This window comes from Phocoena phocoena, chromosome 1, assembly GCF_963924675.1.
Source record: "Phocoena phocoena chromosome 1, mPhoPho1.1, whole genome shotgun sequence".
NCBI lineage: Eukaryota > Metazoa > Chordata > Mammalia > Artiodactyla > Phocoenidae > Phocoena > Phocoena phocoena.
Genome location: NC_089219.1, coordinates 158,942,176 through 158,969,670, shown reverse-complemented (window position 1 = coordinate 158,969,670; position 27,495 = coordinate 158,942,176). Strand labels below are relative to the sequence as shown.

At 37.3% G+C, this 27,495-nt stretch overlaps 1 protein-coding gene across 3 annotated transcripts in view; it reads left to right on the top strand.

Moving 5' to 3' along the window:
* Window positions 1-27,495, top strand: part of CEP170 (centrosomal protein 170) — a 144,725-nt gene that overhangs the window by 32,824 nt on the left and 84,406 nt on the right. For 2 of the 3 annotated variants that reach the window (XM_065874741.1, XM_065874733.1), the window contains exons 1-2: window positions 4,274-4,378; window positions 24,457-24,546. In XM_065874741.1, coding sequence (XP_065730813.1) covers window positions 4,274-4,378; window positions 24,457-24,546 — 195 coding nt within the window. Of the gene's footprint in view, window positions 1-4,232; window positions 4,379-24,456; window positions 24,547-27,495 lie in introns of those variants that run through there. The other variant, XM_065874726.1, reaches the window with a different exon arrangement.

The following is a 27,495-nucleotide window of genomic DNA, read 5'->3' as shown; positions in this document are numbered from 1 at the left end:
TAGAAAAACTAGAAGATGACTCATGGTCACTGCCCCACCCCAGTGAATAAATACCCTTCATCTTGAGGATTATGCGTTTCATTTTTGTTTCTTAGAAAATGTGTATATTTGTTACCTTTTAAGTGTCATTGAAAGTCAAAATAAAATATATAAAAAGCCATTATTTTAATTTAATTTTATTTAGTTATATAATTACTGTATGTTTATATTGTAGAGTTATATATTACATATTGGTATATAATTATGCTTGCTATTGTCTAAATAATTAAAATATTTTTGTAGCATATGAATCATGCTTACATACTACGTTGTGATTTAAAAAATGTCTGGAAACTGTTCTTGTTGCCCATGGTTGGCTCTGGTGTTTCATTTATTGTATTTAGGTTAATTTGATTTCCTTTAACATGTCTTATGGACATTGCCCATACAAATGCTGAAAAGTTTTTTTTCTTCAGTTCCCTTAAATGAGTTTATAACTGTTGACTTACTTATTAATGTCATGTTTTAAAATTGTCTTTCCTTGGAAAGGCAGTATGCAAATTATATACCATATTTAGATTGAAGGTTTTTTCTTCTGGTAAAATTTTTTTGATTCTCTATTTGGCCAGGACATACATATAAAATGCTAAAAAGCATTTTGACAGAAAGTAGACAGATGGATGGAAGACTAACAACAACATTTGCATCAAGAAATTAGGTGAATGGAAGATTTAAGAATCCACACAAATTAACCATATCAATTCAATAAATTGAGAAGGGAGTAAGACTTAATTGTTCTGACTTTACAGAAAATTATTTGCTTATTTTGGTGAAACCAATTGTTTCATGTATGTGTAGATAAGTTCATAATATATGGGATTTTTACCTTAACATGAAATTCTACATTTTAAAGGTTTCTCTTTTAATATATAGATGTGTTTCTTATTGTAGAATGTTTTGTTTCACTGTTTTGTAGTATAGCTTCTAATTAAATCATATAAGAATGTATATGGGAATTTCATGGGAAAAATATTTACAAGTAGTATTCTTTTGATCAATAAGAAAAAAACTGTTGAGTAGATACTATCCTTATTCCCATTTTACACAAGAGGAAACTAAGAGACACGGGGTAATAAGTAACTTGCCCAAGGTCGTGTGGAAATAAGTGGTGGAACCAGGAATCAGACTTCTCCACCAATCTGTCTGACTCTTAAGTTTATGTTCTTAATGACATAGTCACATCCTCTAAGATAGTAGTAATTCTTAGAGCCCAGTCAACAGGCCTCTGGGAATCCTTGAAACCATTTCAAGGGTCACAAGGTCAAAACTATTTTCATAATACTATCAAAACATTATTGACTTTTTTGTTGTATAGACCTTTGAACTGATAATATGGAAAAACAGTGGTGGCTAAAGCTGCTGCTTCCTTAGTCAAGGCATTGGCACCATACTATGCTAATAGTAATAATATTCTTCACTGGCATGCACTTGCAGGTAAGAAAAAAAGCCAGTTTCACTTAAGAATGTCCTTGATGAAGTGTTAAAAATGATTGTTTATTAAGTCTTGACCTTTGAATTACATCTTTTTAATGTTTTGTAAGACTAAATGGAAATACATATAAAGCACTTAACGCTGTATACCAAAGTGCCACAGTTGTCACAAGAAAAAGCACTTGTGTCATTGAGTTGTGAGCTGAACTAGCCAGTTGTTTCATAGAACATGATTTTTACTTGAAACGATGACTGACAGACAAATTATGGTTTTGTAGACCTGAGTATTTAGCAGACAGTATAAACCTGTCACTTCAAGGAAAAGAATTGACAGTATTTTTTTACCAATAAAATTTAGGCAGATTTTTCTAAGAGAAAATTAGAATTTTAGGAGCTTGATTCTGTTGCTTAACAGCTGCCCAGTAATTAAAGAATTTTCAGATGAGGTGGGTGATGATATAAATGAATGTGATATTTTAAAATAGTATAATGAAATGTGTCATCACTTGGAAGATCTGTGTAACTCAGGGAACCAGTCTTTTTCAAATGACCAACGCACAGTGTTACAAAATCTCTTCAGAGCAGAAGATGGATTTTCATGTTAAAATGTATGGAAAGTTTCAGATTCCATATTATAAATAACTTTCAGGAAATTACCACCTGTGAAGTTTTGATGTAGTATCAAAGAAAACTATCTTCAGTTATTTGGAAAGACTATTAAAATAAATTTCCCATTTCCCACTACTTATCTGGGGATAAGTATGAAGCTAGGCTTTTAAATATTTTAAGTTAAACAGTATATGGCAACAGATTGAATTCAGAGCAGATATGAAAATCTTCTGTTAGGCCAGAGCTTAAAGAGATTTTTAAAAATGTAAAATAGTGCTATTCTTCTCACTAATTATTTGTTTTGGAAATATAGTAAATCTTCATTAAAATGTTAGCCATTTTTTCTGTAAAATTGATTTATTGGTCATTTTAAATGAATTAATACATACCACTTTCTCAGTTTTTATTTCTAATATGAATATTAATATATCTAACCCATGTAAACAAAATGTTCTTTAGGGTCCTTTTTAAAAAAAAAAAGTGTAAAAGAGTCTTAAGGACAAAAAGTTTAGGAGCTGCTCCTCTAGAAGAAACATATTTAGAAAGTACAGTATAGGGCTTCCCTGGTGGCGCAGTGGTTAGGAATCCGCCTGCCAATGCAGCGGACATGGGTTCGAGCCCTGGTCTGGGAGGATCCCACATGCGGCAGAGCGGCTGGGTCCGTGCGCCACAACTGCTGGGCCTGCGCTCTAGAGCCCGCACACCTAGGACCCGTGCTCCGCAGCAAGAGAAGCCACCTCAGTGAAAAGCCCGTGCACCGCAGCAAGGGGTAGCCCCCGCTCCCCTCAACTAGAGAAAAGCCCGAGTGCAGCAGTGGAGACCCAGTGCAGCCAAAAATAAAATAAATAAATTTTTTAAAAACACACCATTCACTTAAAAAAAATGAAAAAGTACCGTACATGTTAGGACAGAGAAATTGAAATTGCATGTTTTTGAAAGTGCATTAAGTGGTCTACACTTGGTAGACAAAGAAGCAATTTCTTTGGTCTCCATTGTTAGCTCTTAATCAGATATCAAATATATTCATTTGAATTGAGTGTCTTTCTCAAAACATTTATAATTGAGACACTTATTTGCATAACATTGCTAGTGTTTACTGAGGTTAACATGATACTAATGTGATCATTTACTTGAGAATTGTAGACCTTTATAAGCTATGTCAAATTGTAGACCTTTATAAGCTATAGAGATATGACAAATGTTATTAGTTGACTACCTACTTAATTGCCTAATGTATTCCTTTTTAAGTGAACTCTTTTTTTTTGGAACGCGGGCCTCTCACTGCTGTGGCCTCTCCCGCCACGGAGCACAGGCTCCGAACGCGCAGGCTCAGCGGCCATGGCTCACGGGCCCAGCCGCTTCACGGCACGTGGGATACCCCCGGACTGGGGCACAAACCCGCGTACCCCGCACCGGCAGGCGGATTCTCAACCACTGCGCCACCAGGGAAGCCCTACCTGTACTTTAAAAAAGATACTATATTTCAGTAAATTATACTCACCTTTTGTGCATTATAGTCAGTGATGAAGCAAATCACTGCACGTCTCTCAATGGCTTAAAACAACACTAATTCTATTTTTCAGCTAAGGGTTGAATGATATACTGAGGGCCTGCTTCAAGTTCTGTGTTAGATACACATCTGTTCTACATGTGTCTCATTCTTCTTGAAGTAATGGGCTAGCTAGGGCGTGTTCTTTCTATGGTAATGGCAGAGGTACAAGAGGTCAAACCCAATTGCCCAAGCACATTTTAGCTTCCACTTGCATCACAGCTATTAACACCATTCCATTGGCCAAAACAAGTCATGAGGCAGAGCCCAGATTTATGGAGTGGGAAGATTTACTCCCACCTTTAATTGGAGGAATTGCAAAGTCATAGGGCAAAGGTTATAGTTTATGACTGTACTTGAGATGTAGTAAGATCTGGGACTGTAATCTTTGCAAAGTGAACTCTTAATGGAGTCCATGGACTTAATTTACTGCTGAGAATTTGGTAGATACGTTGTTTCCTGGGACCTGTGGCCTGTCTTATTTATGTAGTCAGGGATAAATGTTGAATGCAGTTCTATTCCAAGGCCTAGTTATAGGGTTTGGTGAATAGATGCCAAAGTTGAAAATATCTAAATGTATGTTTTTCTGAATCTCTCTCTGCAGGATGACGTAGCTTTGCCAAAGACTTAGAAGCTAAGCAGAAAATGAGCTTAACATCCTGGTTTTTGGTGAGCAGTGGAGGCACTCGCCACAGGCTGCCACGAGAAATGATTTTTGTTGGAAGAGATGACTGTGAGCTCATGTTGCAGGTAATTGCGTCTGCCTTCTGTATGTGTCGACTCAAAACCTGGAACTGACATGAAATATTTTTCTGCTCCTTTGGAGAGCAACTCTACTTAACATTTGAACTTTCCAGCTCTCCCTCTTTAAGCTCTAGTTACTAGTTTAATAAATTTTCTCCCCTTGTATCATTTAAAAATAAGTTCCAAGTCTTGGAGATTATATTTTGAAAATTGAGAGCTTTGAGTAGAGAAGTTTGTTTTTAAGAAGTAAGAAGTTTCACATTATACACTTTTAAAATAAGACTTGTAAGTAATTCATAAAATTAGCATAGAATGAAGTAAAACTGAATTTTAATTATGGGTACTTAATTGATACTGGAGTTAATCTCTCTTTTTCTTTTCGAGGTTTTCATTATATCTTCCAGTAGTTTGAGCATACAGATTGTTGGCATTTACTGAATTATGTATAAAGGAGTTACTTTTAAAACATACTTTGAAGATCTTTTTTAATTAATTTATTTTTTATTTTATTTATTTTTGGCTGTGTTGGGTCTTTGTTGCTGCACGCGGGCTTTCTCTAGTTGCGGTGAGCAGGGGCTGCTCTTCGTTGCAGTGCTCGGGCTTCTCATTGCGGTAGCTTCTCTTGTTGCAGAGCACGGGCTCTAGGTGCAGGGGCTTCAGTAGTTGTGGCTCACAGGCTCTAGAGCGCAGGCTCGGTAGTTGTGGCACACGGGCTTAGTTGCTCCGCGGCATTTGGGATCTTCCCGGACCAGGACTCGAACCCCTGTCCCCTGCGTTGGCAGGCGGATTCTTAACCCCTGCGCCACCAGGGAAGCCCTTTTAAGATGTTTTTGAGCAAAGTAATTAGAAAAATGGATCCCCAGGTTTTTGAGATTTAGTTACTTTAATAGGTCCTGGTAATCTAGATTAGAATCTTATCCCCTTGCCCTCCCCCCTTTTGTTGGTAAAAAACTGTAAACAAGTACTTAGAATAGAGAGATTTTTTCTGTTAGCCCAGATTTTCTCAACTGGGGTGATCCTGCCTTCCCCCAATTCCCCCAAAAGATATTTGGCAGTATTTGGAGACATTTTGATTTTTTTTTTTAAGAGACAGTTGATTTTTTAAAATATATTTATTTATTTAGTCATTTATTTATTTAGGTTGCCCCAGGTCTTAGTTGCGGCACATGGGATCTTCGTTGCCTCATGCAGGATCTTTAGTTGCAGTATGCAGACTTCTTAGTTGCAGGATCTTTAGTTGCACTGGGATCTAGTTCCCTGACCAGGGATTGAACCTGGGCCCCCTGCATTGGGAGCACAGAGTCTTACCCACTGGACAATCAGGGAAGTCCCCATTTTGATTGTTGTGCATGGTAGAGGGTTGGAGGTGGTTGCCACTGACATTCAGTAGGCAAAGGTCAAGAGACCGGGGGGGTTGCAAACATCCTACAGTATATAACATACTTCTTCATACCCCCTGTACCACCCCCACCAAACACACCCAACAAAGAATTATTTGGCCAAAAATATCAATAGTGCCGAGACTGAGAAACCCTACATTGTCCCCAGGAAAGTCGGATTTGCATATGTTTACGTATGTTTTTACTTTAAAATTAAAGAACTTATTTTATAGTTTTGAGACAGTAAAAGTAAAGCCACTATATAGCTATATGAGTTACATGTATAATGAAACCTTATTTAAAGAAATTCAATGAGAGAAATAGAATAGTACAGAGATTTTTCTGGGCTCCTCAGTGAGATGGAGTAGTGAGACTAGCAACTGAGAAGAAGGCAGTAATGATTCTGTTTGGATATAGGCCCCTTGTAACTGAAACATCTTAAGTTCAAACTGGGGGGAACTCATTCATTAGAGAGTGGAAGAGGTACTTTCTATGTGGCATTTCTGTCAACTAGCAGAGCAGTATCTTAGGAAATGTGGGAATGGCTGTTTAGGAACTTGCAGAATAAATCTTTTCTTACATGGAGGTAAGATTAAGAGACATGACTGGTAAGGTGTCTGTGTCCTGGATTATGTGTAACAAATATAAGTTTTCTGACAATTTGTGAGGTGGAGGGAGGAAGCTGAGAGTCCAAGGAGACCAAGATGGGTTCCAATTCACAGGACACACCATCGGAGAGGAAAGAGCTACATAGAGAAAGAACTCTGTGGAGGATTACCCTTGAGTATGCAGTTGAGTACTGATCAGCACACATATGTGAAGAAACTACCCAAGGGCAGGGGAAAAAAATCCCACTCAAATTAGAGTTAACAGTATCCGGCACTAACAGGGTCAGGAATGGTGCCTGTTCCAACAGCCAGACTGGAAAACCTCACAATTCACAGGGAATTGGTCTCTACCCCTTAGTAGTGGGGAAATAATTAACCCTAGTCTGAGTTCTACTCTTATCTCAATCTTAAAAACAATACTCAAAAGGGTCACACTGTTTTTAAGTAACTTAGCTGTGTCCCAGACCAAAGTTCAAGAATATTTATAGGAATACAGAAATACAAAGGTAAAATTCCCAGTGTTTGTTAGCCAATAAAAAATTATCAGGCCTGTAAAGAAGCAGGAAAATGTGACCCATAATGAAGATTGATTAAAGATTTTCTGTTTCTGAAGGGTTTGGCAAAGTTTGGCAAAATTTAAAAATGGCAAAACAATCTTGAAAAAGAAGAATAAGGTTACACAACTCACTTCTCAGCTTCAAAATTTATTACAAAGCTAGCAATACTGGAATAAGGGTAGACATACAGACAAATGGAACAGAATGAAGAGTTCAGAAGAAAACCCATATATCTATGGCTCTTATGGTTTGAATTGTGTCCCCCACCCCCAAAGACGTATCAAAGTCCTAATATCCCATACTTGTGAATGTGATCTTATTAGGAAATAGGGTCTTTGAGGATGTGATCAAGTTAAATGAAGTCATTAGGGTGGACCTTAAGCCAATATAACTTGGTGTCATATGATGAGGAGAAGACAGACACAGAGAGAAGACAGCCATGTAAAGATAGAAGCAGAGATTAAGAGTTATGCTACCAGAAGCTAACGAAACCTGGGGCTACCAGAAACTGGAAGAGGCAAGGAGAAGGATTCTTCCCTGGAAGTTTTGGAGGAAACATGGCCCTGCCAAGTCCTTGATTTTGGACTTTGTGAATCCAGAACTTTGAGAGAATAAACTTGGACTGTTTTAAGCCACTCAATTTATGGTACTTTTTTATGGCAGCCCAAGGAAACTGCTACAGTAGGTTTTTAAGAAGGGTGCCAAGTCCATTCAGTAGAGGAAAGAGTGGTCTTTCCAACAGATAAAGCTAGGACAACCAGATTTCTACATGTAAAAGAATGAATTTGGACCCCTACCTTACAACATATATAAAAATTAACTCAAAATGGATCAGTGACCTGAATATAAGAGCTAAAGCCATAAAACTCTTAGAAGAAATCATAGGGATAAATCGTCATGACCTTGGATTTGGCAGTGGATTCTTAGATATGATACCAATAGCACAAGCAACAAAAGAAAAAGTAGGTAAATTGGACTTCATCAAAATTAAAAACGTGTGCATCTAAGGATACTATCAAGAGAGGAAAAAGGCAACTCTCAGAATTGGAGAAGATATTTGCAAAACCATATATATCTTATAATATCCAGAGTGTATAAAGAACTCCTACAACTCAACAACAAATATACAAACAGCCCCCTTAAAAAATGGTCAAAAGACTTGAGTAGACATTTCTCCAAAGAGATATAAAAATGGCTAATAAGCACATGAAAGTCACTCAACATCATTTGTCATTAAGAAATGCAGATCAGAACTGCAATGAAATACTGCTTCACATCTACTGAGATGGCAATAATGTTAAAGAAAAAAAAAAAGAAGATAAGTGTTGGTAAGGGTATGGAGAAATTGAAATTCTTGTACCTTGCTGGTAGGAATGTGAAAAATGGGGTAGCCGCCGTGGAAAACAATTTAGTGGTCCCTCAAAAAGCTAAACAGAATTATCATATGACCCAGCAATTCCACTAGTAGGCTATACCCAGAATAATTGAAAGCTAGGACTCAAACAGATACTTGTATTTAAGTCAGTGTTCATTGTAGTGTTATTCACAGTAGCCAAAAGGTGACAACAACCCAAGTGTCCAGCAGCAGATGAAGGGGTAAACAAAATACAGTATATGTCAATACATATAATGGATTATTACTCAGTTACAAAAAGAAACAAAGTTTGAATACATGCTGCAACAGAAATGAACCTTGGAAACATTATGCTAAATGAAATAAGCCAGAAACAAATGACAAATGTATGATTCCACTTACATGAAATATCTAAAACAAGCAAATTCGTAGAGATACAAAGTAGATTAGTGGTTACCAGTGGCTGGAGGAAGGAGGGTTGAAGAGTTATTGCTATACAGTTACAGTTTCTGTTTGGAGTGATGAAAGAATTTTGGAAAGGGGTGTGGTTTGGGGTGTGAAATTTTGGAATCAGATATTGTGCAATGGTGATGATTGCACAACATTGTAAATTTAATTAATGCCACTGAATCGTACAACGAAAATGGTTAAAATGACAAATATTATGTTATATATATTTTACCACAGTGAAAAATTTAGAGGGAAATCAATGGCAATAGAATTTTAAAATATCGTTGAATCAATTCAGGTATTATAATCAAAATAATGCCTTTATAACAAATTAAAAGAAAATCAATAATTTTTAAAGCACAAAAACCACTATTACCACTATAAGAAGTCAAACATTAAAATAACATTTTTATTTAAAATTCATCAATGTGTCTGATGTGGGCATCTATTCTACTTATGACTATTTTTAAATTTATGCTTTATTTAAAAAATATAATATAAAGTTGGTGAAACTCCATGATCAGGCAAGAAGAAAACCAGTTTTGACCTGTTACTCAGACTCCACCTCTAGAGATACTTCTGCCCTTAATCTGATAGGAGCATACTCCTTTTAGCACTACCCTGGACACAGTGTATTCTCTGAAAAAGTTCCATGATTTGATCGCCATCATGGTTACCTGGTAGTCAGAATCAGTGCTACAAATTAATGGAACTCTTCTTAGTACAGAAAGACACATCTTTTGTATGGAAGTAAGAACAAATATTTGCAAATTGTATTTAGTTTTGTTTTTTTTCACGGTACGCGGGCCTCTCACTGTTGTGGCCTCTCCTGTTGCGGAGCACAGGCTCTGGACGTGCAGGCTCAGTGGCCATGGCTCACGGACCTAGCCGCTCCGCGGCATGTGGAATCTTCCCGGACCAGGGCATGAACCCGTGTCCCCTGCATCGGCAGACGGACTCTCAACCACTGCGCCACCAGGGAAACCCTATATTTAGTTTTTAAATGGTTTAGTCGAGGAGCTTCAAGGTGGAGAAAGAGTAAGACATGGAGATCACCTTCCTCCCCACAAATACATCAGAAATACATCTATCTACATGTGGAACAGCTCCTACACAACACCAACTGAACGCTGGCAGAAGACCTCAGACCTCCCAAAAGGCAAGAAACTTCCCCACGTACCTGGGTAGGGCAAAAGAAAAAAGAAAAAACAGAGGCAAAAGAATAGGGATGGAACCTGCACCAGTGGGAGGGAGCTGTGAAAGAGGAAAGGTTTCCACACACTAGGAAGCCCCTTCGTGGGCGAAGACTGCGGAGCTTCGGAGCCACGGAGGAGAGTGCAGCAACAGGGGTGCAGAGGGCAAAGTGGAGAGATTCCCACAGAGAGGATCGGTGCCGATCAGCACTCACCAGCCCAAGAGGCTTGTCTGCTCACCTGCCGGGATGGGTGGGGGCTGAGAGCTGAGGCTCGGGCTTCCGTCAGATCCCAGGGAGAGGACTGGGGTTGGCTGTGTGAACACAGCCTGAAGGGGGCTAGTGCGCCACGGCTAGCCTGGAGGGAGTCTGGGGAAAAGTCTGGAGCTGCTGAAGAGGCAAGAGACTTTTTCATGCCTCTTTGTTTCCTGGTGCACAAGAAGAGGGGATTCAGAGCGCCGCTTAAAGGAGCTCCAGAGATGGGCGTGAGCTGCAGCTATCAGCACGGACCCCAGAGACGGGCGTGAGATGCTAAGGCTGCTGCTGCATCCACCAAGAAGCCTGTGTGCAAGCACAGGTCACTATCCACACTGCACGTCCTGGGAGCCTGTGCAGCCTGCCACTGCCAGGGTCCCGTGATCCAGGGACAACTTCCCCAGGAGAACACACAGCGCACCTCAGGCTGGTGCAATGTCACGCCAGCCTCTGCTGCCACAGGCTCTCCCAGCATTCTGTACCCCTCCCTCCCCCTGGCCTGAGTGAGCCAGGGCCCCCAAATCAGCTAACCCCGTCCTTACTGAGTGAAGAACAGACGCCCTCAGGTGACCTACACACAGAGGCAGGGCCAAATCCAAAGCTGAAACCCAGGAGCTGTGCGAACAAAGAAGAGAAAGGGAAATCTCTCCCAGCAGCATCAGGAGCAGCGGATTAACTCACCACAGTCAACTTGATGTACCCTGCATCTGTGGAATACTTGAATAGACAACGAATCATCCCAAATTGAGGAGATGGACTTTGGGAGCAATGATATATTTTTTTTTTCCCTTTTTCTCTTTTTATAAGTGTGCATGTCTATGCATCTGTGTGTGATTTCGTCTGTATAGCTTTGCTTTTACCATTTGTCCTAGGGTTCTGTCTGTCTTTTTTTACTATAGATTTTAGCGCTTCTTGTCATCGGTGGGTTTGTTTTTTGGTGTGGTTGCTCTCTTCTTTCTTCTTTATTACGTTAAAATTTTTTTTTAATAATTTTTATTTTAATAACTTTAATTTAATTTAATTTTATTTTATTTTATCTTCTTTCTTTCTATCTCCTCTCCATTTTATTCTGAGCCATGTGGATGACAGGCTCTTGGTGCTCCAGCCAGGTGTCAGGGCTGTGCCTCTGAGGTGGGAGACCCAAGTTCAGGACATTGGTCCACAACAGAACACCCAGCTCCAGGTAATATCAAACAACGAAAATCTCCCAGAGATCTCCATCTCAACGCCAAAACCCAGCTCCACTCAACGACCAGCAAGCTCCAGTGCTGGACACCCTAAACCAAACAACTAGCAAGACAGGAACACAACCCCACCCATTAGTGGAAAGGCTGCGTAAAATCATAATAAGGCCACAGACAGACACCCCAAAACACACCACCAGACGTGGACCTACCCACCAGAAAACAAGATCCAGCCTCATCCACCAGAACACAGGCTCTAGTCCCCTCCACCAGGAAGCCTACACAACCCACTGAACCAACCTTAGCCACTGGGGGCAGACACCCAAAACAACGGGAACTACAAACTTGCAGCCTATGAAAAGGAGACCCCAAATGCAGTAAGGTAAGCAAAATGAGAAGACAGAGAAGCACACAGCAAATGAAGGAGCAAGATAAAAATGCACCAGACCTAACAAATGAAGAGGAAATAGGCAGTCTACCTGAAAAAGAATTCAGAATAATGATAGTAAGGATGATCCGAAATCTTGGAAGTAGAATGGACAAACTGCAAGAAACGTTTAACATGGACCTAGAAGAACTAAAGAGCAAACAAACAGTCATGAACCACACAATAAATGAAATTAAAATTCTCTAAAAGGGATCAATAGCAGAATAAATGAGGCAAAAGAATGGATAAGAGACCTGGAAGATAAAATACCGGAAATAACGACTGCAGAGCAGATTAAAGAAAAAGAAATGAAAGGAATTGAGGACAGTCTCAAAGACCTCTGGGACAACATTAAACACACCAACATTCAAATTATAGGGGTCCCAGAAGAAGAAGAGAAATAGAAAGGGACTGAGAAAATATTTGAAGAGATTTTAGTTGAAACCTTCCCAAATATGGGAAAGGAAAGAGTTAATCAAATCCAGAAAGCACAGAGAGTCCCATACAGGATAAATCCAAGGAGAAACACGCCAAGACACATATTAATAAAACCATCAAAAATTAAATATGAAGAAAAAGTGTTAAAAGCAGCAAGGGAAAAACAACAAATAACATACAACAGAATCACCATAAGGTTAACAGCTGATATTTCAGCAGAAACTATGCAAGCCGGAAGAGAGTGGCAGGATATTTAAAGTGATGAAGGGGAAAAACCTATAACCAAGATTACTCTACCCAGCAAGGATCTCATTCAGATTTGATGGAGAAATTAAAACCTGTACAGACAAGCAGAAGCTAAGAGAATTCAGCAATACCAAACCAACTTTACAACAAATGCTAAAGGAACTTCTCTACACAGGAAACACAAGAGAAGGAAAAGACCTACAATAACGAACTCAAAAGAATTAAGAAAATGGTAATAGGAACATACATATCGATAATTACCTTAAATGTAAATGGATTAAATGCTCCAACCAAAAGACATAGACTGGCTGAATGGATACAAAAACAAGTCTCGTATATATGCTGTCTGCAAGAGACGCACTTTAGACCTAAGGACACATACAGACTGAAAGTGAGGGAATGGAAAAAGATATTCCATGCAAATGGATATCAAAAGAAAGCTGGAGTAGCAATTCTCATATCAGACAAAATAGACTTTAAAACAAAGACTATTACAAAGACAAAGAAGGACACTACCTAAAGATCAAGGGATCAATTCTAGAAGAAGATGTAACAATTGTAAATATTATGCACCCAGCATAGGAGCACCTCAATACATAAGGCAAATACTAACAGCCATAAAAGGGGAAACTGACAGTAACACAATCATAGTAGGGAACTGTAACACCCCACTTTCACCAATGGACAGATCATCCAAAATGAAAATAAATAAGGAAACAAAAGCTTCAAATGATACATTAAAGAAGATGGACTTAATTGATATTTATAAGACATTCCATCCAAAAACAACAGAATACACTTTCTTCTCAAGTGCTCATGGAACATTTTCCGGGATAGATCATATCTTGGGTCACAAGTCAAGGCTTGGTAAACTTAAGAGAGTTGAAATCATATCAAGTATCTTTTTGACCACAACACCATGAGACTAGATATCAATTACAGGAAAAAATGTGTAAGAAATAAAAACACATGGAGGCTAAACAATAAGCTACTTAATAACCAAGAGATCACTGAAGAAATCAAAGAAGAAATCAAAAAATACCTAGAAACAAATGACAGTGAAAACACGACGACCCAAAACCTATGGGATGCAGCAAAAGCAGTTCTAAGAGGGAAGTTTATAGCAATATGATCCTACCTTAAGAAACAAGAAACATCTCAAATAAACAACCTGACCTTACACCTAAAGCAATTAGAGAAAGAACAACAAAGTTAGCAGAAAGAAAGAAATCATAAAGATCGGATCAGAAATAAATGAAAGAGAAATGAAGGAAATGATAGCAAAGATCAATAAAACTAAAAGCTGGTTCTTTGAGAAGATAAACAAAATTGATAAACCATTAGGCAGACTCATCAAGAAAAAGAGGGAGAAGACTCAAATCAATAGAATTAGAAATGAAAAAGGAGAAATAAAAACTGACACTGCAGAAATACAAAGAATTGTGAGAGAGTACTACAAGTAACTATATGCCAATAAAATGGACAACCTGGAAGAAATGGACAAAGTCGTACAAATGCACAACCTTCAAAGACTGAGCCAAGAAGAAATAGAAAATATGAACAGATAATCACAAGCACTGAAATTGAAACTGTGATTAAAAATCTTACAAGAAACAAAAGCCCAGGACCAGATGGCTTCAGAGGCGAATTCTATCAAACATTTAGAGAAGAGCTAACACCTATCCTTCTCAAACTCTTCCAAAATATAGCAGAGAGAGGAACACTCCCAGACTAATTCTACAAGGCCACCATCACCCTGATACCAAAACCAAAGATGTCACATAGAAAGAAAACTACAAGCCAATATCACTGATGAACATAGATGCAGAAATCCTTAACAAAATACTAGCAAACAGAATCCAACAGCACATTTAAAGGATCATACACGATAATTAAGTGGGGTTTATCCCAGGAATGCCAGGATTCTTCAATATACACAAATCAATCAATGTGTTACATCATAATAACCAGTTGAAGGAGAAAAACCATATGATCATCTCAATAGATGCAGAGAAAGCTTTTGGCAGAATTCAACACCTATTTATGATAAAAACCCTCCACAAAGTAGGCATAGAGGGAACTTACCTCAACATAATAAAGGCTATATATGACAAACCCACAGCCAACATCGTTCTCAATGGTGAAAAACTGAAACCATTTCCATTAAGATCAGGAACAAGACAAGGTTGCCCACTCTCACCACTATTACCCAACATAGTTTTGGAAGTTTTAGCCACAGCAATCAGAGAAGAAAAAGAAATAAATGGAATCTAAATTGTAAAAGAATAAGTAAAGCTATCACTGTTTGCACATGACATGATACTATATATAGAGAATCCTAAAGATGCTACTAGAAAACTACTAGACCCAATCAATGAATTTGGTAAAGTTGCAGGATACAAAATTAATGCACAGAAATCTCTTGCATTCCTATACACTAATGATGAAAAATCTGAAAGTGAAATCAAGAAAACACTCCCATTTACGATTGCAACAAAAAGAATAAAAAATCTAGGTATAAACCTGCCTAAGGAGACAAAACCTGCCTAAGGAGACAAAAGACCTGTATGCAGAAAATTATAAGACACTGATGAATGAAATTAAAGATGATACAAATAGATGGAGTGATATACCATGTTCTTGGATTGGAAGAATCAACATTGTGAAAATGACTACTACCCAAAGCAATCTACAGATTCAATGCAATCCCTATCAAACTACCAATGGCATTTTTCACAGAACCAGCACAAAAAATTTCACAATTTGTGTGGAATCACAAAAGACCCCGAATAGCCAAAGCAATCTTGAGAAAGAAAAACAGAGTTGGAGGAATCAGGCTCCCTGACTTCAGACTATACTGCAAAGCTACAGTAATCAAGACAGTATGGTATTGCACAAAAACAGAAATAATAGATCAATGGAACAGGATAGAAAGCCCAGAGATAAACCCACGCACATATGGTCACCTTATCTTTGATAAAGGAGAAATTAGAACACTGTGTAACACCATACACAAAAATAACCTCAAAATGGATTAAAGACCTAAATGTCAAACTCTTAGAGGAAAACATAGGCAGAACACTCTTTGACATAAATCACAGCAAGATCCTTTTTGACCCACCTCCTACAGAAATGGAAATAAAAAGAAAAATAAACAAATGGGACCTAATGAAACTTAAAAGCTTTTGCACAGCAAAGGAAACCATAAACAAGATGAAAAGACAGCCCTCAGAATGGGAGAAAATATTTGCAAATGAAGCAACTGACAAAGGATTAATCTCCAAAATTTACAAGCAGCTCATGCAGCTCAATATCAAAAAAAAAAAATCAACCCAGTCCAAAAATGGGCAGAAGACCTACACAGACATTTCTCCAAAGAAAATGTACAGATTGCCAACAAGCACATGAAAGAATTCTCAGCATCATTAATCATTAGAGAAATTCAAATCAAAAATACAATGGGATATCATCTCACACCAGTCAGAATGGACATCTTCAAAAAATCTACAAACAATAAATGCTGGAGTGGGTGTGGAGAAAAGGGAACCATCTCGCACTGTTGGTGGGAATGTAAATTGATACAGCCACTATGGAGAACAGTATGGAGGTTCCTTAAAACCTACAAATAGAACTACCATATGACTCAGCAATCCCACTACTGGGCATATATCCTGAGAAAACCATAATTCAAAAAGAGTCATGTACCATAATGTTCATTGCAGCTCTATTTACAATAGCCAGGACATGCAAGCAACCTAAGTGTCCATCAACAGATGAATGGATATAGAAGATTTGGCACATGTATACAATGGAATATTACTCAGCCACAAAAAGAAACGAAATTGAGTTACTTGTAGTGAGGTGGATGGCCAGAGAGTCTGTCACACAGAGTGAAGTAAGTCAGAAAGAGAAAAACAAATGCCATATGCTAACAGATATATATGGAATCTAAAACAAAAATGGTCATGTAGAACCTAGGGGTAAGATGGGCATAAAGATGCAGACCTACTAGAGAATGGACTTGAGGATACGGGGAGGGGGAAGGGTAAGCTGGGACAAAGTGAGAGAGTTGCATGGACATAAATACACTACCAAATGTCAAATATATAGCTAGTGGGAAGCAGCCACATAACACAGGGAGATCAGCTCGGTGCTTTGTGACCACCTAGAGGGGTGGGATAGGGAGGGTGGGAGACGTTAGAGGGAAGAGGTATGGGGATATATGTATATGTATAACTGATTCACTTTGTTATAAAGCAGAAACTAACACACCATTGTAAAGCAATTATACTCCAATAGAGATGTTAAAAAAAAAAGGCCAAGCCGTAAAAAGTAAAATAAAATAAATAAATGGTTTAGTCTTTCATAGAATATTAGTAAAATAAATGGATTATTTAAAACTTACTATTCTTTTTATATTATTTCTGAAAAGTGAACTAAGCTCACGTATGGAGAAGTGGAGACTTAGAAGTATATAAATATTAGTGAAATATATTTGTTCAGAGCTCTAGAGTTGATGAAGTTATGTTTTCATTTTAAGGCGTTATGTAGATGAAATGGTTCTACATTGGTTAGATCAGTTGTTGTGAGAAGTAAAATTGTTAGAAATACAAATAATTACTATTTGCTTTTTTAAAGCGTCAATAAAAGATCTTTTAAATTTTGCTCACCTAATTTAGTATTTATGGTTTATAACCCTTTATTTGTAACATACAGGAAACAACTGGTTAGTAGTTAGGTTTTAGAATCTCTGCCTCTGAATAATTTTCAGTAGTTTCTTACCTGTAAAGATTTCAACTACAAATAGATTTACCGGCATTGTAAGCAATACTTTGATGATAATGTAGCTTAAAACCCAGTGCAAAATGGAAACAAATAATCCATGAGGTCATATGCTCTGTTTGATTACAATTACATTTTTTTGTTAATTATGACCAAAAAAAAAGTTTTGAATATTTTGTTGTTATTTCATCTCATTCCAAAAATGCTAGTCTAAAGAATGTGGTCATTGAGAAGAAAATGTGCTTGGATATTAAAGAGTTGGTGATTAAACAAGGGATTCTGGAATTCGAGTTTTGTTTCTGCCACTTACCTTGGAAGACTTTAGCAAATTAATGAACTTGCTGTGCTTGTTTGTTGTGCTATAGAAAGATGATTATACCATGCTATGTTCCATAAGACATTTGTAAAATAAATCTTAGAGAGCTGTGAATGAATGGTATAAAGTGTAATTATTGGGTAAAGATTATACCGTGTTTGTTTTTTTTGTTTTTTTATTTGCGATACGCGGGCCTCTCACTGCCACGGCCTCTCCCGTCGCAGAGCACAGGCTCCGGATGCACAGGCTCAGTGGCCATGGCTCACGGGCCCAGCCACTCCACGGCAAGTGGGATCCTCCCGGACCGGGGCACAAACCTGCGTCTCCTGCATCGGCAGGCGGACTCTCAACCACTGCGCCACCAGGGAAGCCCCCCGTCTTTGTTTTGAATGATACACAATATTACTACTATTAAAAGTGCCATGCCGTTGAATTATACTTTCTGTTGTTCTCAGTGTTCATTTATGTTAGTTCAATTGTTCCTCAAGAATTTCTTAAAGATATAATTACCTCCATTTTACAGATGATAAAATTAAGATTCAGAAAGACTTAGTCACTGTGTTTTATTACAATATATTGGATTCTTCTATATACAAGTTGAGTTGCATTTTGAAAAAAGTTCATATCTAAATTCTAATTTTATCTTAATTGTACCAAATGCATGAATTTTGCTCTGTTTGGAGAATCATCATCATACTAATTAGTTTTCCTAATGCATAATAGAAAATATAATAAAATTATATTTGACTCACTGTTTTAATATTTTAATTTTTGTATGATATATTAACAGAATGTGTTTTGAAGATCATAGGTTAGTAATTTTCTTCTATCCTTTGGAGCACATAGCAAAGGATAAATCACTGTTTATTACTATGATTGTAAAAACGCAACTGGACTTTCAAAGAATATTTCAGCTACACTATCTTTAAAGAACATTTTTTTTTAATTATTTTTTTATTTTTGGCTGTGTTGTATCTTCGTTGCTGCATGCGGGTGTTCTCTAGTTGCGGCGAGCGGGGACTACTCTTTGTTGCAGTGTGTGGGCTTCTCATTGCAATGGCTTCTCTTGTTGCACAGCACTGGCTGTAGGTGCACGGGCTTCAGTAGTTGCGGCTCGTGGGCTCAGTAGTTGTGGCTCATGGGCTCTAGAGTTCAGACTCAGTAGTTGTGGCACACAGGCTTAGTTGCTGTGCGGCATGTGGGATCTTCCCGGGCCAGGGCTCGAACCCATGTCCCCTGCATTGACAGGCAGATTCTTAACCATTGCGCCACCAGGGAAGCCCCTCTTTTAAAATTTTTAAATGATGAGACATACAGTGGCAATCTTTCTCTTTTTAGTTTTTTCTTAACATATGTATCCATGTATTTGTGTCTTTTTCTTTCATATTTTTAGTAGGAAAGAGAAGTAATAGCCATTTCATATCCAATGTGTATATAGATAGGGTCTTTCTGTCCTTTAAGGCTTAGAGTCTAGTAGAAGGATATGTGTATGTAAATAAGTGGGTATAAACAGTATGTACAAGACAGTGATGGGAGTTGGTATGGGGTACAGAAAAAAGAGGTTGGTCAGTTCCGCCTGCAAGGAAATGTGGGAATGTGAAATCTGGAAAGACTTCTGGAGGAGATGGCTTTAGCTGAATTATCTTGAAAGATGAATAAATGGTTTCTGGAAGGTTAGAGTGTGGTTGAGTGCGTGGTATTGGAGATAGCATGGCATTCAGTGTCTATTTAGGTAAATTAAAATAGTTCCTTGAAGTTTGTATATAAGATGTGAAGGCAAACGTTTTGAGAAATTAAGACTTGGGCATTAGAAGAGGCCAGATCGTGGCAGGCCTTGTGTTCTATATTAAAGACTTGGTGTATCTTACCTTAGCCAGTAAGAGGAGTTTTTAGGCAGAGCGATATTGCCTTTTCAGATGCTTCCCATGCATTTAATCCTCACAAAAAAAATCTGTGAGCTAAGTTTACCTTTTTGTAGAATGATTATACAAAGATTAGTAATTTTACCAAGATCCCAAAACTGGCAAGTGGCTGGACCAGTTCTTTTTGACTCCAACACCTGTGCTTTAAACTACTATTCTATATTACTGCTTAGGATTAGAGATTGGAATTGGTATAAGCAGTTAGATGATTATAATAATCTAGGAAGAGACAGTTAAGTTCTAAGGAAGAGAGTATCATTTAAAATGAAGAAAAGAAGACAGAGCAGGAGAGAGATTGAAAATAGAAGGCTGTGCTTTCTAGTTTTATATATAATGTATGAGGGAGAGAAAAAGAATGTAAGACCTAGCCTTTCTGGCATGGAAACAGATGAAGTAGCGGTTCAGGAGGTGTACTTTTGGGGAATAAGATAATGAGTTTGAGGTTCCTGAGGGATACCCAGATTGATATATTAAACAGAAAACTGGAAATAAATATATGAAGCTGAGCAGAGTAGTCCATGAAGAAGGTAGAGATTTGGGGATTAGGAGCATAAAGGGAATAGTTGAAGCCAGGGGGGAATCTACGTTATATAGAGAAGGAAGTAAAGTCAGAATTATAGGATGTGGTTGCTCGGGAGAAAAGGAAGGGGTCAGAATATTAGATGTCTTGCTGTTGTCAAAGGACTTAGGTAATATACTAGTAAATTATTGTAAATAATTGAGAAAACTGGAAGAATAGGCGAATGTAGTCTCAGAAATACTATGGCTTAGATTCCATAGGTGGAATCAATTTCGCATGATAAAGTTTAGCAATGGGAGTGGTATGACAAGGTATGGTAAGGATTTTGGTTGTGGGAGTAGAAAAGGCTAGATTTTTACATGGGTTATCTACAGAGACATTTAAAATCAACCATGAAGAAGTAGGAATTTGAATTTACCATTACCCCAAAACTTAAGTCAAAAAGTTAGAATGACCACAAATGATTGAAGCAACCTGGGAGGTGAGTGTGTGTGTGTGTGTGTGTGTGTGTGTGTGTGTAAATATATAGTGTGTATATATATTTATTTATACTTATATTTATATGTAGGTGGATAACAAGAACTTCAGAAAAGTAAAAAGTTTTTTTCATTGGAGGGGGAAAGTAATGGTCTAGAAGCCACAATAGTAGACTGGACTGCAGTTCAGACTGCATCTCTGTACTCAACAGAATATTGGATTTAGGAGGATATCATCCACTTTAAAGGAATGTCGTGGAAATAGTGTTCTCAGGGGGAAAGCCAGATTTTAAAAGAAGGAAGTAGGGGATAACCCTAAGAGCTTGAGAATGAAGAGGCGTTTCAAGTAAGGAGGATTCTCAAGAGTGTAGTGTAAAAGCCTTGGGAAGAGGGTCTTCGTAGAAAGTAAAACTTATGAGGGAAGAGGCATAGGCTCCTGTGGGGGAAATGACTATGAGGGGATAGTGACTAGAGAGTCTTGCATTCTTACCAAAGGCATAAGGTGGAGCAAATAAGAAATCTGGTCAAAATTGACTATCTTTGTGATTTAAACCTGGACCAGCTAAGGTTTTTCCATTAGTATTAGAAATTTGATAAAGTTAGCTGTCTTTGTCAGGATTTAAATTCTATGTTTCTGAGAGATTATTAAATTTTTATTGAAAAGCTTAAATGGGTTGTGAAAATTAAGTTGCAGTGCACCTTCTCCTGGCTCAGTTTAATCTAGAGGAAGTGTGAATTTATCTGGAAATGAAAATGGTTTAATGCTTGTGTGGTTAGATGTAAATAACAAATCTTTTTTATTCCCTCAGTTTTTCTTGGCCACTTACTTGACATATTATATTCTATAGTCTTGGTTTCCTGCTTAGTTTCTGTGATGGGTACAGAAACACATTGATACCTTGAATACATTTGATAAATAAGAACAGACTTTTATTTGCTTTCATTGGCTGTTATTTTTTGAAGAGTTACACAAATGCAATGACTTGTCCTGTGATTTCTAAACCGATGATATCCCTTGCCTTGAGTTCATAAGACTAGTCTTCTCAAAAAGGTCTTTATTAAACAAAGAAAAAAGATGCTTTTTCTGGTTCCATATAATGTGCCCACTCCTTCACTCCTCAGTCTCCAAAGCTGTAGTGGCATCTCAGTGGACTCTCATTTTCTTAAGTGTGTTCTACGTTTAGTAGCAGGTGTTCTTGTATTATCTATCCCCATAAACGATTTGAGGGCAGGGTGCATGTCAGATTCAGAATATTCCAGGTTTCTAGCAAGTTGTAAACTTAGGGAATTGGCCGCTTCAAATTATTTCCTCCCCAAACTGTTTTTTTCTCCATATCTCTGAGCCATGTAGACTTCCCTCAAAAGCTGCCAGTCCCTGACTCTGTGAGCAGCCATTTGATTTTTTTTTTCCCCATATCTAACAGTAAATTTTCACTTTTCTTTCTGATTTCTTTTCCTCAAGTCTCATTTAGATTTTTTCCCCTTGAATTTCATCATACTCTCTTCTAAGAACTTCTGCCCTTTCTCTATTCTCTTCCTCACAGAGAGATTATTTATGGTGGTCTAGTCACTATTTATTTAGAGGTTGCATATACTTGAACTCTCACTTGCCTTACAACATGTAGAGATTTTTTTTCTTCCTTAGACTAGTTCAACTTGATAAATCCACAGTTAGGAGAAATTATTTTTGTAGTCGTGCTTCATTTGCTTCTTATCACCCTAATAACTGAATTTAGTACTTCATTAATTTAAACAGAGTGACAGTTTAAACATGACAATAAAAACCAAAACAAAGTTTAAGTAACTTTTAGATTTAGTGCAGGTGTTTTGCAGCAGTCTAATTTGCCATAATAGATGGCTTTTCAGGCAAGCTGTAGAGAAGTGGGGGTAATAGTACTACTCATGAAGTTACTTTTAATTCTGAGATTTGCAGTTTGTCCTAGAGAAATTGAGATTGCAGAAAAAACAAAACAACCCCCCCCCAGATCAACCTTTAAGAAGAATAAAAGTATATGTATGATAAATCTTTAGATTTTGTTGGAAGATTGCTTTAGGTCACATATTGTTTCTTCCTAATGTCAGTTATTTTAATATAGAGTTTTGTGTGCTGAAAGGAAAGACCAAAACTTTTTCAATATAGAATTTAAGCTAATTGGGTAAGGGACTTTTTAATTTTTGTAATATTTATTTGGAAAGGATCATTTCAACTAGGATTTATATCTTTATTATTACTTTATTAGTTGCTGACCTTTCCCATTTTTCTAATGTGGCTAGGAGTAAGGCTGTGTTTACTATTTGTTATAGCTACAAGTGTCAGAGATTAATATTTCCTATACTGTCCTTGGTTTTTTCTACCCTGTTGTCTTTGAGTTTTCCTAGAGGCTCCTTCTTATATAGTGCTTTACAGTTTTTCTATTGTATTGTAACTCCCATTGTAATGGTAATAATAATAGTTATTTATAAATCCCTGTTGATATGATGGTAAGGTTTGGGAGGAGGGGAAGCATGCTGAAGTACTATTAGTTCTCAGTTTTTGACCTTCACAAGTACATCTCAGCTTTTTGTTCACCTCCTTAGGTGAGACAGGAAGGCTAGATGAGGCTGGAGTTGGGTATTTCCATTCTCCCATGTCAGATAGGCTCTGGTAAAACCCACACTGGTTGATTTGGGTGAGCTCTGGAAAAGTAGTTTTCCTTGAGGACAGGCTGTTGCTGAGGAGAACAGAATGGGTGTATTTCAAAATGACTACTTTCCCCCTCACCATACCAGTAGCATGAGAAGATTTTTCTCCAGTCCTCACCCTGAGGTCCTTGTGGGGCTTCTGGAGGTAAAACTCATGAAAAAATGGTGTTCCCGCCAAGGCTGTGCCCCCAGGAGTTCTTGCTTTCAAGCTAGTTGACATTCAGGTTTCCAGCAATTAATTATTTAACCTTTAAGCTTTCCTACCAGTTGGTGGTTGCAGCAGTAGTTTCAACTGCTAGCAGTGAGCTGTGATTCTCTGTATTTGCCTGTCTCTCTAGATTTCAGAGTGGCAGTTGACCTTATGACCTCAATTTTCTGATGAAACTGAGACAAGTTTTTGATTTTCAGTTTAACTTTTTTCTTGTTATGAGGATAGAAACGATGACTTCCAAGCTCCTTACATGCTGGACTGGAAACTGAAAATTATATCTCCTCCCCATTTTGGATGCTTCCTTTGCTTTTAGTATACCAAGGTTCACATAGTAACCCAGTAGTAAATGGTTGTTGAGTTCATGTTCAGTGGTTCTCAGACTATTTCTTCCTGTGACTGTAGTGATATTTCCTTTGGATACAAATTTCCAAAGGCTTGTAGTTCATCTCTGAGCTACTTTCATCTGCAGATAACTCACTAAGCTCTGGAGAAAGAGAGTGTGTGTGTACTTTAAAAGAGACTTAAAAGCAATTTTCAAAAATCAGTTTGCCATTCTAATTCCTTCTTTTGACTTTCTCATTCTCTCTTAGACCTCTCCTATGAGTTTTAGAACCCATGTTTTAAGTGAGGATAATTTTATTCAGCAACATATTACATTTTGTCCCTTAATCTTTGGTATTGAAAGATGTAAATCCTATATGGTAATTTTTCTTACAGTGAGGTATATAAAACATAAAATTATACTTCATATGATTTCCATGTAAGAATTTCAGTTTATAAAAAAAATTATTGTCGTTCGATACATTCAACAAAGTCAACTGAATTAAATTCTCTCAAAAGTAGAACGTGTGCCTTTGGTAGAAAAGAATGTCTTAAAATTTTGGCTGGTTTCCTCTTTGGGAAGTGATGCCAAATTTCTGTTGAATAGTAACAGTTTAAATCTTATTGAAACTACTTTTACTTTGGTATTTCCGTATACTTATCTGCTATCTTATTAACATAAAGTATTTAGACAAAAATCTTTGTTTTTGTTATTTACTCTAGCATTTTTCTTGTGCTTATTAACTTAAAGAATTTTCTTTCAGTCTCGTAGTGTGGATAAGCAACATGCTGTAATCAATTACGATGCCTCTACTGATGAACATCTGGTGAAAGATTTGGGCAGCCTAAATGGGGTAAGTTAAGAGTTTGCTTTTTGTCTTATTTGAATTTTTGTTTAATATTGTAAGAAAACATATATAACACAAAATCCTGTTTTGTGTTATATTTCCTTTTCTCTAGTTTGCACTTACTTTTAAATGCTTACTAGGTACATAGCACTTTGAGGACCATACAGTAGAATATGAATGTAGCCCATTTTCCCAAGAAATGATGTTGGTAGTAAATACTTAACAGGAATTCAGATGGTTGTTGGTTGTTGTTATCCAGTGGTTAAAAAAAGACTTCTTTAAGGAGGTTAAGATGAAAGCTTGCCCTTACTGAATGGCTTGAATTTATATGTGATAAAGCCGTGGAAAGTCATGACAGTAAGAATGCAAAAAAGCACTCTTGGGAGTCAGAGAAGTGTGGGTTAACTTTGGAAAACAAAGATGCAAACGTGGTTTGGTACCAGATGGTTGGAGGATCTTCTATACTAGAGTAAAAAGGAGTGAAACACATCCATTTACCTTAACAAATGTGGTATATGATCTAAATACTAGTGTTTATTATTGCTTCTTTGGTTTCCTACATTGAAGATTTTTGTGTTACTGCAGTGAATTTTTTCCTAATTCTTCATTTGATCTTTCTACATTGGCAGAATGTAAGTAGCTGCAGAATAAGAGAATGCTAAAGTATTGAATAATTTATCTTATTTTTTCTCAATTTTCTCATGGCTCTGCTAACATAAGCAAACATAATTTTGTTCAGATCTGTGCTGTTGAATTTCTTAAAATGACTTTAACAGAAATTAAATGTATCCAAACTTCTTCTAACTGCTGCTTCTTTTCAAAATATACATTAAACGGAAAAACATCTGCAGAAATTTGGCAAATATGGTAAAACTTTTTTTTTTCTTGTCCTGAATCGGCCTGCTACTGAAGGACTTTTATGTTTATTCACTGAGATACTTTTTTTGTAGGCCTGTTTTTATGTTAGTTTTATTCACACCTTTATTTGTTTCTCATGACACATAAAATTAAGTTTGTGGTACGCGGGCCTCTCACTGTGTGACCTCTCCCGTTGCGGAGCACAGGCTCCAGACGTGCAGGCTCAGCGGCCATGGCTTACGGGCCCAGCCGCTCCGCGGCATGTGGGATCTTCCGGGACTGGGGCACGAACCCGTGTCTCCTGCATCAGCAAGTGGACTCTCAACCACTGCGCCACCAGGGAAGCCCTAAAACTCTCAACCACTGCGCCACCAGGGAAGCCCTAAAACTAAGTCTTAATTCCTCATGTTTGAATTGAAATACCTCACATTTGGCATCACCCACTTTTCCAGATTCATGCTCCATCACATTTTCCTTGCCATACCTCCAAAACAGTAGTTTTCCTACTATACTGTCTTCTCCAAATAATTTGTTAGATTTTCTGCAGCCCAGTAGTTCTTCATCTGCCTTGTCATTTGTAAAAGTTGTACTTACTTTTAAAAGTAAAATCCCAATTCTGCATCTTCCTGAAGGGAGCAGAGAAAAGGTATTTAAGAATATTGACTTATTAACATTTTGAATGGATTAAAGTAGAAAAAGATAGGCAGATGAGGTAGAAACTGTTTTACCATGGGCCATGTCAGGAAGCATTTCGATTCCAAGGTGCTATTTAAGGAGTTACTCTCTTCCTTCTCCGCACCTACAAACTTCTGTTTTAATCTCTGTTTTGGGTGCTTTATGAGCCTTGTATTAAATCTGCTTGTGCATATCTGTCACTGTGCTAGATTATGTGCTTCTGAACAGTTCATGTGCCTTTTGCTTCTGGTAAGTACACCACAGTGCCTGCTAGCACAAGGTTCTGCACAGTGCATGAACCCAGTAAGTCTTTTCGAACGGAATTGAATGAATTTTCTATATGAAAGACTTTATAGAGAAAAATTTTAATCCACTTTTATATGTGGAATATTTTAACAATGTTATATTCTGTTTTTAAGCCTAGAATGTTTCGTCTTGACCACAGTGCTATTCTTAGGTGTCTTTACATTATATCTTGGAAAATAATAAGTGAGAATTACATCACAGTGTTTTAGTCTTTTAAAACACTGTGATCAAATATAAAAATTATTGATGTTGGTTGTAAAAAATATCAGGTGAAATATTAACTTCTAAGTTTATCTAGACTGACCTTTCTTATAATTTGATTGTACTCAGTAATTGTCTGAAATACAATAACTCACAGAGAGTGACATCTTCATTTTGAACTTGAAGTCAGGACCTAGATTTGAATCTCAGTCTGTAATTTACCAGCATTATAACCCTGGACAAATTACATAAACTCTCTGAAATTCGGTTTCCTCATATATATTCATATTAGTTCCCAAACTTGTGCAAAAATGTAATGAGTTGAAGGTTATGAATGTGAAGCCTCAATGCAAAATTTAGTTACCTGTCTTCAGCTTTAAAATAGTGAAATGATAATTCCTGCTCTGTAGTATTGTTATGAGGATTAAATGTGACAATACATGTGAGTATGTGCCTGGTACAGAACTTCAAAATATTACACAAATGGATAAATGCACTGTTACCCAAATGGATAGCCTAGGAAATATGCCAGAATGGACTTTGGTAGCCAAAGTCTGTGAACTACCAGCTATCATGCATTTTATTCATAGAAAATTTGTAGATTATTATTCACAGCCTGTTTATTCTTAACATTCATATAATTCTAGAAATTTGAGCATCAGGTTAAAAGTAGTAATTTCAGAAGGGGCACAGTATAGGTGGTTATGAGCCCAGCTTGAATTCTTACTAGTGAGATAACTCTGGACAAGTTACTTAATTTTTCTGTTCCTCAGTTTTTTTAACAAATAGTAAAATGGTACTCCTCTCAGGTAGTTGTGAAGCTATAAATAAGTTAATAGTTTTAAACACCTAGTTCAGTAAGTGTTAGTTACTACTGTTGTTGTTATGGTAAGAAAAGCAGTTAAAACAAGTTTA